The sequence below is a fragment of the Vanessa atalanta genome, chromosome 1, assembly GCF_905147765.1.
Source record: "Vanessa atalanta chromosome 1, ilVanAtal1.2, whole genome shotgun sequence".
Classification (NCBI taxonomy): domain Eukaryota; kingdom Metazoa; phylum Arthropoda; class Insecta; order Lepidoptera; family Nymphalidae; genus Vanessa; species Vanessa atalanta.
Genome location: NC_061871.1, coordinates 712,774 through 731,575, shown reverse-complemented (window position 1 = coordinate 731,575; position 18,802 = coordinate 712,774). Strand labels below are relative to the sequence as shown.

The 18,802-nt window shown below is 34.0% G+C and overlaps 1 protein-coding gene and 1 non-coding gene across 2 annotated transcripts in view; both read left to right on the top strand.

Annotated features, from left to right (window-relative positions):
* LOC125072341 (atrial natriuretic peptide-converting enzyme) overlaps positions 1-18,802 on the top strand; it is a 135,079-nt gene that overhangs the window by 52,023 nt on the left and 64,254 nt on the right. The window contains exons 3-5 of the mRNA XM_047682985.1: positions 2,220-2,307; positions 12,228-12,432; positions 14,442-15,098. Coding sequence (XP_047538941.1) covers positions 2,220-2,307; positions 12,228-12,432; positions 14,442-15,098 — 950 coding nt within the window. The remainder of the gene's footprint in view (positions 1-2,219; positions 2,308-12,227; positions 12,433-14,441; positions 15,099-18,802) is intronic.
* On the top strand, positions 1,120-1,211 carry Trnai-uau. The gene is given in 2 exon segments: positions 1,120-1,157; positions 1,176-1,211. It is a non-coding gene; the product is annotated as a tRNA-Ile (tRNA).

The window sequence follows — 18,802 nt, the reverse complement described above, 5'->3', positions numbered from 1 at the left end:
GGTATTGTTATTATTTCCATTTCTACGAGATGCAGATTATTTAACTCTACTCTCATCTTTTTTTTTTCTCGCTGGAAAAATGCTCTTAGATTTTTATGGGGGGTATGTTGGGCTCGCTGGCGTTGGTTCACCGTTATGGGCCTCCAAGCAAGAGGAGTTCACGGGGTTCAGAGAACCCCTCTACTCCTGGCAAAGCTGCAACGCATAGCGGCCTTCTCCCCGGTAATCTTCGGCGGAGCAAGTCCGCGGAGGCACTCAACTCGACTCCACTTTCTAGTCTGGGCTTGAACAAAAACCCTTCCGGTTTGAAGGTTGAGTGCGCCAGTATAAGGTACATTGGCTTGTGATGTGTTGGCAATCTGCTTGGGCTGGTTGGGAAGCAACAAGGAAGTTCAGGAAGTCGCTTGTTAAAAATTACCGAAATGAAATATTTATAATGTCAGACTATTAATTATAAATGCATTTATTATTCAATGTTATGTGAGACACGTGCGGTCCCTTGTGCCTATTATTATACAGACTTCACTCTCCAAACAGGAACACAGCAATACTTAGTATTCGGTTTTAGAATATATGACGATGGTGGTACATACCTCCCCAGACGGGCGTGCACAAAGTGAGTTATGAGATACATCCATTTAATTATCTTTCATTTTCAAATTTAGTCTTAAACCATCCACGATGTTCATTTTTGTGATGGAATTTTCCAGAACGAAAGCTATTGAATTATACACACATCGTGCGTTAATCTTCGGTATCTGTATCTACTACGTCATTGTTGTTGAATGTCGTCTAAATTGGAACAGATTGAATCAATTTCAAATTCTAAAAGACGAATACAACGATATTAAAAGGAAAACAAACGTTAGAAACATTAAAATATGAACTGACATTCATTTAAATTTCGAATGCTAAGTCTAGTCTAGACTTCATAGAAACAATATTGGAAATTAAGCGAAATTTAATACCGAGATATTGATCGGGCTTATATTATATTTATCAATGTCCCTAAATGGTTAGGATATTAATAGAAATAGATTACAAGGGACTAGTATTCATCAAAATTATTTTTATTATAGAATTCTTCAACTTGTTGGATTTTTGGCAAATACGCCTACAGCTCCAGTGGCGCAATCGGTCAGCGCACGGTACTTATAGCGCAGTGCGTGCGAGACATGCCGGGGTTGTGAGTTCGAGCCTCACCTGGAGCAAAATTTTTATATTCAAGAAATAATTTGCTTCTTTGAAATACTTTTATTTATGAAAAAAAAAAATCACACGATATATGGTGTGGTGCGCCAGGGTATGGAACTTTTTATTCCGTGTTCTACAGTAACAATAGAATCAGGCTTGGTTTGGTCTCTTCTGCAAAACGGCGTCACGTTGATAGCGAGGATTCTGCCAATGCTCAATGCCAATGTAAATAACAACGTATCTAAAACATAAAAAGGTCTGCCTCTAGGTCCTTTTAAGGCGAATACGTCTTTCTTAAGGAGCATTTGTACTTCTGTCATTCGCTAAAGCTGTCTCAGACAATGTCTGTCTACCCTCCTGCCCATCTCTGCAGGGGTAATGCCGTTCTTTTGGGCTCTCATCCAACGGAACTCTTAATAACTGAGGAAAGTAGGTTGTAACCTACACTGATCTAACCAATAGAAGTTTTAAGGAGAGTTAAAGCAAATTACCCTATTATAATACATGTCTGAATATCATTAAGGCTCTCGTTGAACGTCCCTTTTTAGTAAAATGGCTAGGATATTAATTATTATAAAAGGCTATTTAAATTAGTTGGCTACGATATATACACATTATACCTAATGCAATGATTGTTCATAAACAAGAATTTATAGCCGAACATAAATTTTATTATATATAGAAATTACATCATCATTTTCTCGAAGTTGGTTAAAATGAGGCCGCTTAATGTTTTCAGCTGTATTTTTAACTGACGTCAAAAAGAGAATTATGAGGTCGGTTGTATTAATTTTTTTTACCTCGGAATTCCGATATTGAAAAACTTGTTTTTTCTTTAGCGGATATTCATTTGTCCTCATTTAATTTGATTGATTAATTGAAAAAAAAACTACGCCTATGAGTGTGAAAAATACGTAACATTTCATTCTTCTCGGAGTATTATTAGAAATCAGTTTATTTTTTTGTTTACATTTCTTACAATCCATTACTATTATTCAGATTAAAATTTGTCATTTTTGTTACAGACTGGCTTACAGTGACGTGGGCGCAAAGCGGGATGCACCTTCAGCCGGAAGCCGGCAACGAAGACGACACAGACTCTGTACGAGGACGGTGAGTTTTGAGTACACATTACATTAAAAATCTACATGAACAAGTGACAAGAAAACATAATTTTATTAACGTACTAAAATTCTATAGCTTTATGGTATACAATTTAATTAACATTCTGTGTGTTAGGCTTCTGGACTATTCAGTTCCAGGTACATAAGTACTTTATAAGTGAATAGTTATAGAATAATAAAGTAAATACATTTATTTATTTATTTAACAAAACTGTACACATACCATTACAGTACATGGTTGCCCTAATTCGATAATACAGCCCATTTAATAACAATATTTCAAATAAGTTACTAGGTTATATAGGTTATATAACCTTTATGAGCTCACTCAGGCTGCAACAAATCAAATCCACCCTGTCGTGCTGTATCACGTTGAGAGTACATAATGTGCGCGTCAGTGTCGCCTCCTTGAGCAACTTGGTTCGCTCGTTGGGTATCGCCAGCAATGACGGTCGACGTCTCCCCCACACATATCTATCTGGGGCGCACAGACTCAACTGACAAGACATCATAAAAATAAATAGGTAGGATCATATTCTATCTTCCCAAAGTCGTATGCGTGTCGGTGATATGAAGAGTGAAAAAAAGTATAAAATTTCTTACAGTACGAATGTCTTTGGGTAGTGGTGACCACTTACTTAAGGTTATTTGCCAGACAGCCGACTTATGTGACATAAAGAAGCTCAATGGTATGATTATGTTTTTCTGACAAATTTTGGTCACGGTCAGCGATTCTGAATGGAAAATTGCCAACTGATAATAATTGGGTAAGACGGTCATCAGACTTGACTGGAAAATATAATTACGTTCTGTCTGAGGCACGGGTATTGACACTGCAACCTTTCTAATTTGCCCTCGTGATAATTTTCAAAAAAAGACTTACTCACTTTTTCTTGATCTAACCCAGGGTTTGAACTCGGAACCCTGCGACTTGCAGTCTTATAATCTAGCCTCTAGACAAACAAGCTGTTGTGTAGTTCTCCTAAACAGTACTCGTAAACACTCCTATCTCATGCTTTACGCTTAATTGGAGAGGATAAAGGAATTATTAGCGATTCGTCGGAAACAAGAATTGGTTGTAATATTAAAATAAAAATAGAAAGAATTGCAAGTAAAATAACGTGAATTAATTTTTATTTGAAATTGTTAGTGTTTTCTAAGAATTTATTAAAGATTCTTTCGCAATATCGGTTTAGTTTTTTTGTCAAAAAAAACATTTTTTAACTATTCTTATAACCTAAATACTTTAGTTAGTCAGTAATAATAAAATAAGTTTTTAATATTTTGAGTCGTTTTTTATTCGTTAAACCTGTAAAATATAACCATAATGAACTTAGTCGCGATGTAATCAATTTGTTTAAAATGAGTGTATATTATATTAAAAATAAAACACATTGTATTAAAAAATACATCGATATTTTATACTATCTATTATAGTATAGTATAGTATATATACTATAGGATGAATCAACAATATATTTTAATGCTTCTAAACATGTCACTTCCAACATGAAATCCATCAATCTCCGTCGAACACACTGTTTTGCCAACAAAACGCAGAATCCGACATTGACGTTAATTCGTCTAAGCGCAATATTTTATTTTATTATGATTCTGTTTTCCTTGCAACTCTACACACATTCACTTTTGTGTCCAGAATATAACGGACGGTTGAAGTATACCTGTATACCGGTATGTATTTAAATGTTATTTTAAATGTATTCTTAAACAGTTGAGCCTACCCTCGCTACCTGTTAAAATCGTTATAAAGAATATTCTTACTTAAACTGAAAACATTACGTTAACCGTTTCTAAAACAAAAACGGTTTGTCGTTCATTAGACAGGGATATAGATAAATGGGAAATCCGAAGGTCACCTCCATCTGAAGCGTTTGAGGAGTAAACCAATTCTCGCGCTTTAAAAGAACCGCTCAGTTGTAAAATTTTAAATATTGCTTCCGACGACAGCAAATGTTACACAATTTAAACAATAATTATTATCAGTTATAAAAATATAATTTGATACATCTGTCTGTCAACCTTGCGCGACTGTAGCTTCGAACAGATCGAGCAGATAACTAATGAATGTAATCAATTTGAAATTACTAATAGGTCAATTTTACTGTATTATTTATCACTTTAACTTGATGGTAGGGTGTTGTGCTTGCCTATGTTGGTAGATACAACCCAATCTTATCACATATTCAACCGCCAAATAGTAGCTACTAGCTGGACGTAACTTCTTAGTTCCCAAGGTTTGACGGTGTATTCATGTTATCAGCATCCAATGCCAATGTCTATTGGATGATTATATGACTATTTACGATAAGGTGGTCCATATAAATAATACCTAACAATAAGATCACGGTTACTATCACCAATCCCACGAGAATTGTAAGTCATATAGGTTAGGTATTATTCCACAATTTGTGATGTTTCATAAAGTTCTTATTACGAAATTTATCAGAATTTAGTCGAGACAGGCGCTCGACAACACCTTGCCCTTTGATAAAATGAAAGTGCCGCGGTTCATTCGAGTTTAATGGACAGATTAGGGGTGCCATTGACGTGTATATAGGAGGAAAGAAAATGTAAGTTCTACGATTATTCTGTAAAGACAAGCACCGTTTAGCAACTAGTATCGTATAGTTTGAACAATATTATTATTTTTTATATTATACGTCTGAAGGTAAGACGTCGCCACCTACCCTATGGACATTGGTGTTGTAAAAAACATTAATCATTCCAATGCATCGCCAATGCACCACCAACCATGGAAGCTAAGATGTTATATCCTCCGTGCCTGCAGTTACAATGGCTCACTCACTCTTCAAACCGAAACTCAGCTATACTAAGCACTGCTGTTTGGCGGTAGAATATTTGATGAACAGGTAGTACATACCCAGCCGGGCTTGCTCGAAACCCTGCTGCCAAGTTTCGAACAGTGATTAAGTAGCAATAACGTAGCAAGCAAGAGGTATTATTTACACTATTAAGATACTAGCGAAGGGAAACTGAATTACAATATTTGTTCGTTGGATGGTTATGAAATTGAAATGAAACCAAATACGTTTAAGGATTATCTAACATTGGGATTACATTAATTTAACAACGCTACAACGGTGCGGCATGTCTATTCCGTATAGAAGAAAATCATAAGAAATATTAATAACCGCAATTATATCCTGTGCACGAACTTCAACGAATACCAATGATCCCGCGTTTTTTTACTGTTGTATTTTTAAATTATTTGTTTAGAGAATTCAATGCTTAAGGATAGACTTCTAATAAATTTAATTTAAAAACTAACAATGATGATAACATACGTAATATACGTAAACAGTCCGCCATCTTTAATATCGTCTGACGTCAAGTTCATCTTTTTTTTTTACCACTACCATTTCGGAAAGCAGTCTCCATCGAGAAGAAACTGCCAGAAACTCTCATAGAATCTTGTTAAACAAAAGTGCACTGAATTATGTTAGTAGTACTTTTAATAAATAAGATTAATTCATTTTGTCTTAAATTGTCATCTTCAATATCGTATGACATCATAAAATTTTAATTTTTTTTATCTTTTAATTTAAAACAAACAATAACATCAATATTAATACGTCAACCCTGCGCCATCTTTGTAATCGTGTGACATCTTAGGATTGTGTAAGTCCCTTAGTTCACTTCGTATTATACCTATATCATTTTTGTCCTGAACAATTATAGACGCTGCGTAATACAAACGATACATTTCTCATTACGTGCATAAGAAATACGTAAATTATTATTATTATTTGTTTCCTAATTCACGACTTAATAAATTAAAAAAAAAAAACATTAATTAATGTTCCTATTTAATTGGGACAAGAGGACATCCATTATAATTTAAACGATTTTAAAATAATTTAAAATAAATTTTCCTGTTGCACCATTAAACTTAAGGAAATATATCGTTTTATGCCGATAGTTAAACTGCTACCAAGAAAAATTAATAAGTTAAACTTGATAATACATGCTTGGATTTAGTATTTGCTGTTTTCTTTTTAGATAAAAGAATAAACAAAAGAAAAAAAAATATTTTTTTTTTGACCTGGGATTTGGCTTTTTTGGGCTTAGCTGGCGTAAGAAGAACACACTCATCGCAATTATATGAATAGTTTAGAAAAGTATAGAAAGAAACAAACAAAAGATCAACAAACAAACAAACATTCATATTATACATGAATATTTTTAGGATTGATTATGTTACTTTGCTATAGAATAAGAGTAACTAACTGTCCTACTAGTTATTTTCGGTAGAATTAAAATTCGAGTATAAGAATTTAATTTTGATCTTGGTATATCTAATAAAATAAAGTCATGAGGACAATTTGAAGTGAACATTTTCCAATACATATACAACCCTAAACGCTAATGGAACCCGCATCGACCGTTTTCGACGGATAGACATTAGTGCGGCTGAACCATAGCATTTTCATAAATGACAGCTCGTAATAATTTTATTTTAATCGTGTAAAATTACTTTATAAATGTATAATGAAATCCAAAAAAATCAATCAATTAATTCTTTATTCAATTAGGTTCGGAAATTAGATTCTACCGAGAAAAACCTGAAAGAAACTCAGTAGTTACTCTTTTCCATCATTTTAATTACAGAGCATGTCAGTAAAGTACAATTCTTTTTTATATTATATCCTGCCTAGAAAACAATATATATCCACGCTTCGACAAAAGCTTTAAATTTTTTAAAGAAAAGAGTAAGAATTCAGTTTTAATTTGTGGGTATCATAAGTGTTTTATTATCTCAACACTTATGGCAATAAAGTATATAGAAGTGGGAGACCAACCTACCATCAAAAGTATTACCAAGAAGGGAGGTTGGAGATTTATTCGGACAGGCTGGGCCGATAAATTCTAAAAAATATTGCGCCAAAAAGAATTAAATGAGATAAGAGCAAATTGATATGCTGATCACCTCCGACTGATTTCGGTCACGGTTAGCAATCTCGATGGAGACAAGTCATCTACATAGGACTCTCATAATGTAATGGCAAATAAGAGACAACCGAAACCTGTGTAGCGCAAGACTAACGGGCTTGTACATTTCACAAGGAAGGAAGTAAGCTTTTTTTGAAAAGACACAGTTGTGTTTTTGTACTCGTAAGTGCTGGAAAATTTCTTACGTTAATACATTTTTTGATTCGTATGTCTTCTAAATGTTAAATTTATTAAATTAATTGAAGATTATCGAACTTGATATTACAGAATAACTTAACAGAACGAATTAATTGAATAATAATATCTTCAAATCAATCTTTTAGATTTCAATGTAAGATTAAAAACATATTTTAATCAGAAGGTTCTCGAATAGGTCACATAACGATATATGATGCTAACTGTCTTCTTAGTTAATAACTGATAAATAACATCAACGTCTAAAACGCATTCGAAAACGCTATGTCCCTAGTTTGTAAAGTATTAAATTGGCTTACTCAGCCTTCAAACGAGCAATAAACCAATAAAAATATTTTTTTAACTACCAAAAATCTAAATCTGCTCGAATCAAGTGGGGTTTTTTGGATTAAATTGAATCTAAAGCTACTACTGGTTCGGGAAATGTACTCAATCTTTTTCGAAATTGATTGATATAATCTCAACCTATACTAATATTATTAATGTGAAAGTAACTCTGTCTATCTGTTTGTTTCACGACTAAAACCCCTGAAACATATTTCATGAAAATATATATAAAGCAAACTTGAATTCCAAGGACTCATAGACTATTTTTTATTCTTAATACCTCACCGAACTTCCATGATAAAATTCGAGAGGAGCCGCGAGCGACAACTAGTCATAGGTATATAATTGTACTTGTATTGTTTAATAAATCTTATATGTATATATATTATTAACATTTTAATTTATTCATAGGCAACATTCAAGATATCTGTGGAATTTTATTAAAGGAAAGGAATATCTTGTCCCAAGAATTACGTATTATCAGGGTGAAAGCTAATATAAATGTATCACGAGTTTTTTTCTCTAAAACTTAGTACGTAAGAGTGATTAATTACAACCTCAGAACAAAGTGCATTTGTAATGACTAATTTAATTGTTAAATCAATATAAATAAAACTATTAATATCGCCAGCATAGATATACATATACATGTGATTTAATATAGAGTCGTAATTTAGTTTCATTTGTGATTATAGCGTTTGTAGTGTTCATTTTTTGGCCAAATTTGACCGTTGTAATTATTGAGAAAAACATATATATATAGTATCGTTCAATTGATGGACAAATAGGCTACCTGATGATCACCAACCATCATCTATAGGCTCAGGTGCTGTAAGAAATATTCATCATTCTTTACATCGCCTTGGGAACTAAGCTATTATGTCCCTTGTACCTGTAGTTACATTGGCTTCAAATACAATCCCTCTTCAAACCGGAACACCATAACAAAAAGTATTGCTGTTTGGCGGTATAACGGTGCTACCTACCCAGAAAGGTTTGTACAAAGCCCTACCATCAAGTAATAATGTGAATTAGGATATCAATATCAGTAATGACCAATAATATATATCTCATGTCACTAATTTTATGATCGTATTTGTTATTGTTGTTTCAGAAAGGTTGAACTATTTCAATATTTTTTGAGTGGCAATAGAAGATGACTTATCTCGTAGTAGTCAGTTTGTCGTTCCTGGAATATTGTTTATTGTGTTCGTGGAAGTTTTTAGAAAATTCTACGAAGATACAATCAGTAAAACGAATCAGATTGGATGACTTGTACCGAATTACGTCGAATCACTAAACGAATTGCTATTCCAAATTGATTCAGTATTGTTACAGCTCTATTGTCGTAGCTTTAGATCGATTATTATGTTTTGACAACACTTTTAATCCCAATCAATTTTTTTTTTCATATTATCGTAATTCTATTTTAATATTTCCGTATATTTGATTTATATTTTGTCATATACCTTTATCTATGTAGCAGCCAACTGGTTAAATTAGCTATTCAATGAAATACCTAGCCACTTCACGAAACAGCGCTGCAAAATGCTGTCTGAATGATATTAGTCAATTAATCATATAATGTAACTCATTCTATGATTAATTGGTATTCCTTTGTTTTTTTTTTTAATACGATGACCAGTATTTGAATGTATTTTTTAAAAAGCCACTGACATATGAAGTTGTTAATAAACAACCTTTTTACAGGATCGGCTGAATTTTTAGAATGACTAATTTGATTAGTCGGCTGCGACTTATAAACTTCATTCATTATATAATATGTCTGCTTGTACCAAAATGAAAAGCGACATCACACCTTAAATACTGAGTATTACTGATGTCTGCACAAATTTTGTTTGAACTCTATGATGACTTCTTTGTTGATACGAAATGTAAGGCAATTTTATCTCGAAGGGTTGTCATTCATTGGTCTCCATACTATAACAGGATAGTTTGACTTTACTTCAATGGTTTTCGATAAGAAATGTTTAGATCACGTACTTATTCGTCGTATTTTAAGCCTTAGTGTTCTCAACATTATGTGTTCCACGTTCCATAAGTTTCCTCACTTATTACTAAATGGTTACTAAGTTAGCTAAATTATTTCCGAGTTATGCAACTTAAGGCATAAACAATGTCTACTTGATCGCGAAAGCAATTAACAGCCTCGTGCTGTGAACATATTTTTGTGACGACGGAAGTCATATATATTTTTTTAATTTTCGTTCATCATTCTGGGTATTTTGACATATTTTAATTTTTTATTTTATCTTGTAGTAACTTTATTATATTAGAAACAAAACATCAAATACTAAGCCGCATAAACTATGTACGTTCTTTATACCATTACAGAGATAGAATATGCCTAGGAAAATATACATTTTTAAATCGGACTTCTAGATTTTTATATTACCGATAAACTCTACAGTTTAGTTTATTAGGATATGTTTTTAATTATTTAGTACAAAACTTTGACTAACTGACTGACTGACTAACTGATACTATCGATTATTACCAGCTGTTTTAGATGGGTCACGGAATAAAACGTTGATTTGTTTCGCCATTGAGTTGGTACGCATCAATCCGTTGAGAAGGGTATGGATACGTCAAGGATGCTATCAAATCTTTTAATGACATCATGCATGAATACGGAGTCCTGATGTGAACGTCGGACATAAAAAGGATTACATCAATAAAACGAGGAAAATGACTTCATAGGCGGACATCTTATAAAGGAATTCTTTGACTAAAACATTCCATGCAAGATTTTAATTAACTTTTCTGGGAATTCTTAAGCGATTACTCGTAGATCGATATATCTGATTTTCGTATTACGGGACGAATTCTGTTCTACTAGAGGTTAAGCTTTGTGCAAGTACTGTGCGTGTACTGTGTGTAGGTTTACGTGGCTTGCAGCAATGCCTGTATTTACCAAATTTTAAATTTCGATAACATTTTTGGACGTCAAATAAATGTTTTCTCCTCGTCTTCAGATTATTACCATTAAAGAGTTTTATGAAATTTCTAAGAATTCACCTGAGAAATAATTCCCTCAGTTCACTTGTCAAAACAGAATGTACTTATCACAGAATGTACGTTCGTCAGGGACTCACATTGGTGAGACTACGCAATAAGCCGACAGACTGACATTATTAATCAATTTGAGCCTTTGAGCTCCTCTACGAGTGCTTTACTGTGACAGGCTTTTAACATAATGTTGTCTTAGATTTTCGCGATTATTACACATTGAAATAAAACTAGTTTTTAACGGATTTAATCGCGTATATTAATTATTTTAACATCCCGACGTTTCGAGCACTTTGCAGTGTTCGTGGTCAGTCTGCCCGTGACCACGAACACTGCAAAGTGCTCGAAACGTCGGGATGTTAAAATAATTAATATACGCGATTAAATCCGTTAAAAACTAGTTTTATTTCAAGGCTTTTAACAGATGAAGAAGAATACAATAATAACGGATATTTCGTAACTATATGCACATTTACATAACTGTATATATTTTTTATATATCTTTTTGCCTTTAAATTTTTAGATATCGAATTAAATATTAAAAAAAAAAACTTGAATATAAATTTTGTTTTTCATGAAGTTTATTGACCCCCATTAATGCATTCCACTTTTCATACAAGATCGGATATCATAAATAAAGACCAGACCAGTCGTTATAACAGACAGCGTGAATATTATTAGTATTGGGTCCGGTAGTGAAGAAAACATCAAAGTCATTGATGTGAATCATGAAAATAGATGAAGCGTTCACTGTAAAGGTACACGTCAAACGAGATGTAACTAATCACTGGCGGTAATTAGTTGTCGGCGGAATGAAAAGACGGTATTCACGAAGCTGGCATCACTATTAAGATGGATGTCTCTGAAATGGAAAATGTCGGCTGCGTGTCGACAACAATGATGGAAGTATTATCGATCATTGTGACGGTAACTTTGTCAAAGGTTCAACGAATGTCTTGTTACATTTCACTGAATATCTTCAAAGGCTCAAAAATAAACATTAGCCATGATGGTTTAGAGGGTAGAAAATGTGGTACGTGATTAAAGAACGAGGTTTGAAATCTAGAAATGCGAGAACACCTACACGAATCTGACGCGTGGAGAAAAAAGATCCAAAACTTCCCCTTAAGAGGAGAAGTGGCATTTCCATAGCTAACAATAGTATTTGTTTTTTTAACATATAATAAAAAAAATAGGATTTTAAAATTTTGAGACTTCGCTCGATCTTCTGTAATAAATCTTAAAAACAAAAAACTTAAACTATCATTACGGTCGAATTACGAAGTGTAGTGAGGACCAGATTATGTTATTAATTTTCGATTATTTCACTTGCCTTTTATATATGTTTTTTTTTTTTGTCAACAGTTATGGGAGAGCTGGCAGTTTAGCCGTAACTCCAGGAGAAAAATTAATGGAACTACTTCGTCCGAGCGTCGGCACACCTCGTCGCCATTCGACTGCCGCCTGCGCTCCGGCACAACCGAGGCCCTCTGGCTTCGTATACTGCCCTTCTGACGCGCTTCCTTATTGCCCTCCGTCGAGATTCGCTCCGCCCAGAACAGTTAATAAGGTGAGTTAGCATTTATTTATTTTGTTATGATATTGTGGGTATTTATTTTCTACATTTGAAGTATACGGTAACACTCACACTTACAGAACGCAATGATATATAAAGGCGGTTCCTCACTAGCAGCATTCGCCTGTAATGTAACAATCTAAGATTTAATTTGTAGTATTTGTCCGATTCTTCTCTCTTACAGATATAATCTTACAAATTATATCATTGCATGTTGCTCACTTTAATGCTCAGTTATTCTCACTCACTTATATAATGCTTGAATCAGACCTGTTACAATATAAGCGGACGCATTCGTTGAAGCATCGCTCTTAGAAAGATGAGTTACATTGTTGTAATGAATATAAAATTTTAACTGTACACGTGTCGAAATATCGTATCACCGTTTTTAAAAAGAACATAGAAAGAAAAGGAGAACATAGAAATTAAATTACTATTAATTCTCATGAGACTAAGCAGCCGAGATGGCCCAGTGGTTAGAACGCGTGCATCTTAACCGATGATTGCGGGTTGAAGCCGATGATTGGTGCGTGTTTATAATTCAACTTGTGCTCGGCGATGAAGAAAAATATTGTGAGGAAATCTGCATGTATCCAATTTCAATTCTGCTACACGTATATCCACCAACCCGCATTGGAGCAGCTTGGTAGAATATGCTCCAAACCTTTTCCTCAAAGGGAGAGAAGGCCTTAGCCCAGCAGTGGGAAATTTACAGGCTGTTAATGTACGTCCCATGTGCAATTATCTTTAATATTTTTATAATGCGCTTTTACAACGGGGTTCCCACAAGAGGTTCGAAACTTTTCTATTGTAAGATTTAAAAAAACTGATAAAAAGAATGTGCTTTATTATAACATTACCGACTTCATAGATGACAGCACTCCTTGGGAAAGAAATAAGTCTTTTAAATATTTTTTTAATGGCATAATTTGGCGGACGAGTATTGGGCTACCTGATGGTAAGTGGTCACCAACACCCATAGACAAAGGCGCTGTAAGAAATATTAACCATTCCTTACATCACCTATGCGCCACAAACCTTGGAAACTAAGATGTTATATCCCTTGTACCTGTGGTTACATATCACTACAATATCGATTATCTGACAAAAAAGTTATCTAGATGCGTTAATTGTATTTGAATTTGTAAAATACACAAGTATTCTTGTATATAGTTATGAAAAATATACATAAAATCATCTCAAATAAGGAAATAAGAAAGAAACGCCTTTACCATAAATGAACTACCTGATGGTATGTGGTCACCACTTTTCTTAGGTATTAGCCCCGAAAAACCATTCTTTACATCGTCAATGCGCCACTAACTTTGGGAATAAAGATTTTATGTCCATTTGCCTGTAGTTACACTGGCACTCAATAATAATAAGTATTGCTGCGTGGCGGTAGATGAAGTGGATGGTACCTACCCAGACGGGCGTGCACAAAGCCCTGCCACCAAATAAATAAGGCAATGGAATATAGAGTTGTATACATAAATACTCTAAATACCAGTCAGCCAGTTCTTAAAAGATCAAGCTACATTGGCTTCATTTTTCTATTTCAACTCTACCACTTACTGAAAAGTCCCTTTTTTACTGACAAGAAGTACTGTAATTAAATTTCATATACATTATATTATGTTTGAGTTCTTTATTCGCATCAAATATGTTTACTTGAGCCGCCGTGAAAGTTTGATGGATCGATGAGTACTTCTCTCGACATAATTGCTAAAGAATAAGCCCAATTGTTTGTACAACGATGTTTATTGTGCTCGTTCTCGGAGAGGTAATCAATACGACCAATATTAAATTCCCTAGTTACTTTGTTGATTAATGTTTATCTTTGAATTAAGAAACAGTATTCTAATTACGTAAATAATTCAATTTACTAAGCGTTTAAACAGTTACTTTACCTTGCTTTGAAGATCACTGGTGCGAAAATCCCTTTGGAGTTAGAATACGTGAATGTTGAATAAATAAAAATGTATCTATTCTGTTTGTTATAGTTGCCGCCCCCACAAATACAACAGCCGCCTCAACCTCCACCAGTACCACAGCGGACTGCTCCGGTAGTGGCGCCTTTACCCGTGCCACCGCCAGCACCTCCACGGCGATCTTCGCCACAGCCTCCACGTCGAGTACCACCTCCGACGCCTCCCCGGCCTATACCAACAACAACACCTCCTATAGTAACTGATCCCAATGGAAACAAGCGCCCACCGCCAGCACCGCTACAGCAAATACCTGTTCAATCAAGACTTGACTGCAATCGAAATCCTCAACCACCCGTCCCTAGACGGCCACCCCAAAAGATACCTGATACTCCGTACCCTCCGGCAACTTTACCTCAGAATAATCCCGTGAAGCGATCACCAAGTTCTGGATCAAATATAAGTGTGCGGCAAGACTCGAATGTGTCATCTGATTCATTCAGTCAGACGTCCTCTCCATCGTATACGACGAAGACCATGGAAGCGCCATTGCTTCCCCACCAGCATGTTAACAAAAGCCTCAATGCAAAGATAGCGAGAGGGCTCCTGCTTAAAGAACAGCAAGAGAAGGAGTCTGGCAACTCTTCTATAACGAAGAGCATGTCAACGCCAGCCTCTTTACAGACAATAGTTAGATTCCAGAATGGGAGTAACATGTCCCTACATCACAGGGTAAGTGACTTAATATAATCTGATTATAATTAATTATCTTACAATATATATCATAATATATTTTCTTAGGGTTATTTTGCCAGACATATTTAAAGGCTTAATTGTAAAATCATGGGTTGCGATCCCGAGAGGCTTAAGCATATTACATTTATTTTTAGATTATATTTTAATTTCATCCTCTCTTTTTAAAATTTGTTGAATATAAAATTACATTCACATATTATATTATAATATACATACATTATATATTGCATACATACATCAGGCCATTTACGATCTCTGAGACGTTTATGTGAGTAGGCAATTATAGGGTACGTTAAAAATTAGTCCAGTTTATATGAAATATTGAAGTAATGAAATGTTATAGGTGCGGCATAAAAACATTCATAACTGGTTGTGTATGTACAATTTTAGAGATATACAACTCCTTTCCATATTAACATTAACGATCCAAGAACAATAACATTAAGTATCCAAGAACATGGTTTGTGGAATATATGACTTTTGAACCGAATGATACATAAAGCATAGTTGTTGTCTAGTTCGTCTAAACAACGTCAGCCAGTTTTCCTCGCAACCGAGCGGCTCGTAGCGGCACGTAGTGGCTCGTAGCAGCTCGTAGCCGCGTATGTGAGCTACGAGTTTGTTTGACCTGTACAAAAAAAAATTAAAAAAAAAATTTAAACCGAATTCAACTACAGCCAGTTAAAATATTTTAAAGAATTAAAAAAAATTTTTTTTGAACGAAACTACATTGCATAAAACAAAATTTTATAGTGCTACCTGGAAATCGCTATAGAATGAAGTTTTATTTTTTCAGGTATAATAATTTTCAAGAATTGATAACTATGTTCAAAATTGAATTGATTTAAATTAATAGTGCATCGTGACTGCTTAGACCGGTTGGTAACAAAATTGAAAACGAATATGCTAAGCGAATGTTATTCCTTCGATAGTTAATTTATTCTGTCATATTACGACGCGTTATAAATGTAAATTTAAATCTATTTAAATAATAATTATTCGTATGTTTTGCGGTCACGAGGTTCTCTTTCGCTTCGAATGTTTATCTTTCATTATAAACGTTTTACGTCTGACCCTTATTCTACCCGTGCGGAGTCGGAACGTGCAGTTATTTTTAAAAGTAAATTAAATATGAAAGGCGGAACTAAATTATTTTCATAAAGCTATTTAAAACCAGTGAAATTAGTTGGGCAAAAGTTAAACAGTGCACGATTCATGAAAGTTTTATTCGCGACAGCTTTCCTAGGTTCACGATACACGTGCGCTCGGAGCCGGATAACCGGCGAATGGATTTGTACTTTTCACTTTTACGGATAAAATACTGAAAACATTATTCACCGCATGACTGCCTTAGCACCTCGATATGAAAGAACTCACTATATACACTCATAGAGAAAGATAGGTTGAATTAATTTCTATACTCGAGTGGCATTTTTTAAAATACGTAGAAAATAATTGTGTTTATTTTAATCTTTTTAATTGATAAATAAAAATCTTTTATTATAAAAAAAAAACATTAATAAATAAGGCGTAGTTTTTTTTTCCTGAATGAATTAGTGCTGTTGGCTCTACTGGCCTTTAAAGCGTCACCTTACGTTAGGGCGAGAGCAAGACTCAGCCTTGAAATTGAACCCTTTCGAGCTCTAGACTGACGTTTGTCCTGAGGATGTCTCCTGTGAGATCGCACCTCGGCTTCTGAGCCGAGTTTGGAGTTTTAATTGTTTTAATTGTAATATGTAATATACCAGTGGTAGTTAATTGGCGGGCAAAAGTAATTCTCGATTTTCGTTCTGGCTTTCTTTTTCTTTGGAATCAATGTTATATTTACTCATTACATGATTAAAAATGAACAACTTCGGTACAACTGAGATAATCTTTATAAAACCATGTAAGCCGTTTTTGAAAATTTAAACACTTAGCTTGGACGGTGAGTCTAATTTTATTAGCGTGTTATTTTAGCGAGATTTCAAAAAGATTTACACCAGTTTTATTTCATTCTCCTATTAGAAAAAAAAGAGCTATCCAAACTATTTATAATATTTGCTCTAGGACATCATTTATACATATACATAACTTACCGAAACGGGAGTAGTATTTTAATATTGACGATTCAAAAACGCTTCGTTGTGAAGTTTACTTGAATAACATTGATTTGATTTGATTTATTTACGTCATTCAAGAATACTTTCATGTTATTTATATGCAACGGGTTCTTTCCTGAGTGAGCCTGAGTAATTACTTCGTGGTAGAGATTTGTGCCTATCTTTGTCGGTATTATATATAATCAGAATATATTTTATACTAAAAAGATGCACGATACATATATCTTATCGAACACTTATCAAATGGTTCAAAATTTGTACCAAGAATACGTTGTATCCAGGTTACATTTATTAAAACATTAGCACTCTAAGCGACTTTGTCCTCACCAACTTATACCTCGCCTTGTGTAATAGTTATTAAACTAATTAGTATTGCATAGTGCTTTTTCTTATTCAAAGGTCAGTTTAATATTGATGAAGATAGGACGAGAAAATCAGTGTGTAACTATATACTCTCCACAATACAACGTTTATAAGTGCGGCTGTTAATGTTCTGCGACTATATAAAACTGGCCGCGGCGATTATTCTTTTAAATTTATTATGTACAAGCAGTGTTCTGTGTCATATTTATTATATGGATATTTTTTATGGAGCAACAATTTTAATTCAAAAAGGCTTAAAAAATCATACTCAATAAAGTTATTTCGAATTGAATTTATTTCACTCTATAGCGCTTACAAATCACCGACCTATTTTCACAATAGTAGGCTCACCCACACATGACCAGGCAAATGGACTTAAAAACAATACGCGTTTTTGTTATAAACCCTGATCCTATAAAAATAAATATGAAATTTCAATGAGCGATAAAACTCTTTGTTATTATAACAATTACTATTTCTAAACGACTTCATAGAAAGGTGTTAGCTACAACGATTTGGATGCTTTTAATATTCTTCCATTAAAGTAAATCAGTTTAGTTAGTCGGAAAACGGAAATAAACATGTTTATAAATCAGTTACGAGAGAAGTAGCAGTCTGTTTATATTTCACTGCTGGGCTTAGGCCTCCTCTCGTTTTAAATACTAGGTTTTTGGAGCTTATTACTCTCTTGAATTGGTAAGAAATTTCTTGATTGGTAGAAAATACATATGGCATTCTTCACGACATTTTTCTTCACTATCGAGCACGCCATGTATTATAAACACATATAAAACATAAGAATATACAAGAACACAAGCCTGAAATTGAACGCACAATCTTCTGTTGAAATTCACGTGTGTTAACTACAGGGCTAACTCGGAACATTATTACGTTTAAAAGGATTTAGGTAACTTTCGGTCAAATTATTCAACACGTCAATAACGTATTACTAGTTTTATCAAAACACCAAATATATTTAATTAGGTACTGTATTATGACGTTTGATAAGTTCTTGAAAGACCCTACTTAAAAAAGGATTATTTGATTTTGATTAGAAACATCGCCGGAAAGTATTTTCATAGAGCTAAGTGCTCGCCAGCGTACATTCTGCTGTCACACGCAGTGTAGTGCCTGCAATTAAAATATACTCGTAGTAGGATATTTAGCGGCACGAGGCTAAATCGTGGTACGTTTGACTAAAGAAACGAGATTTAC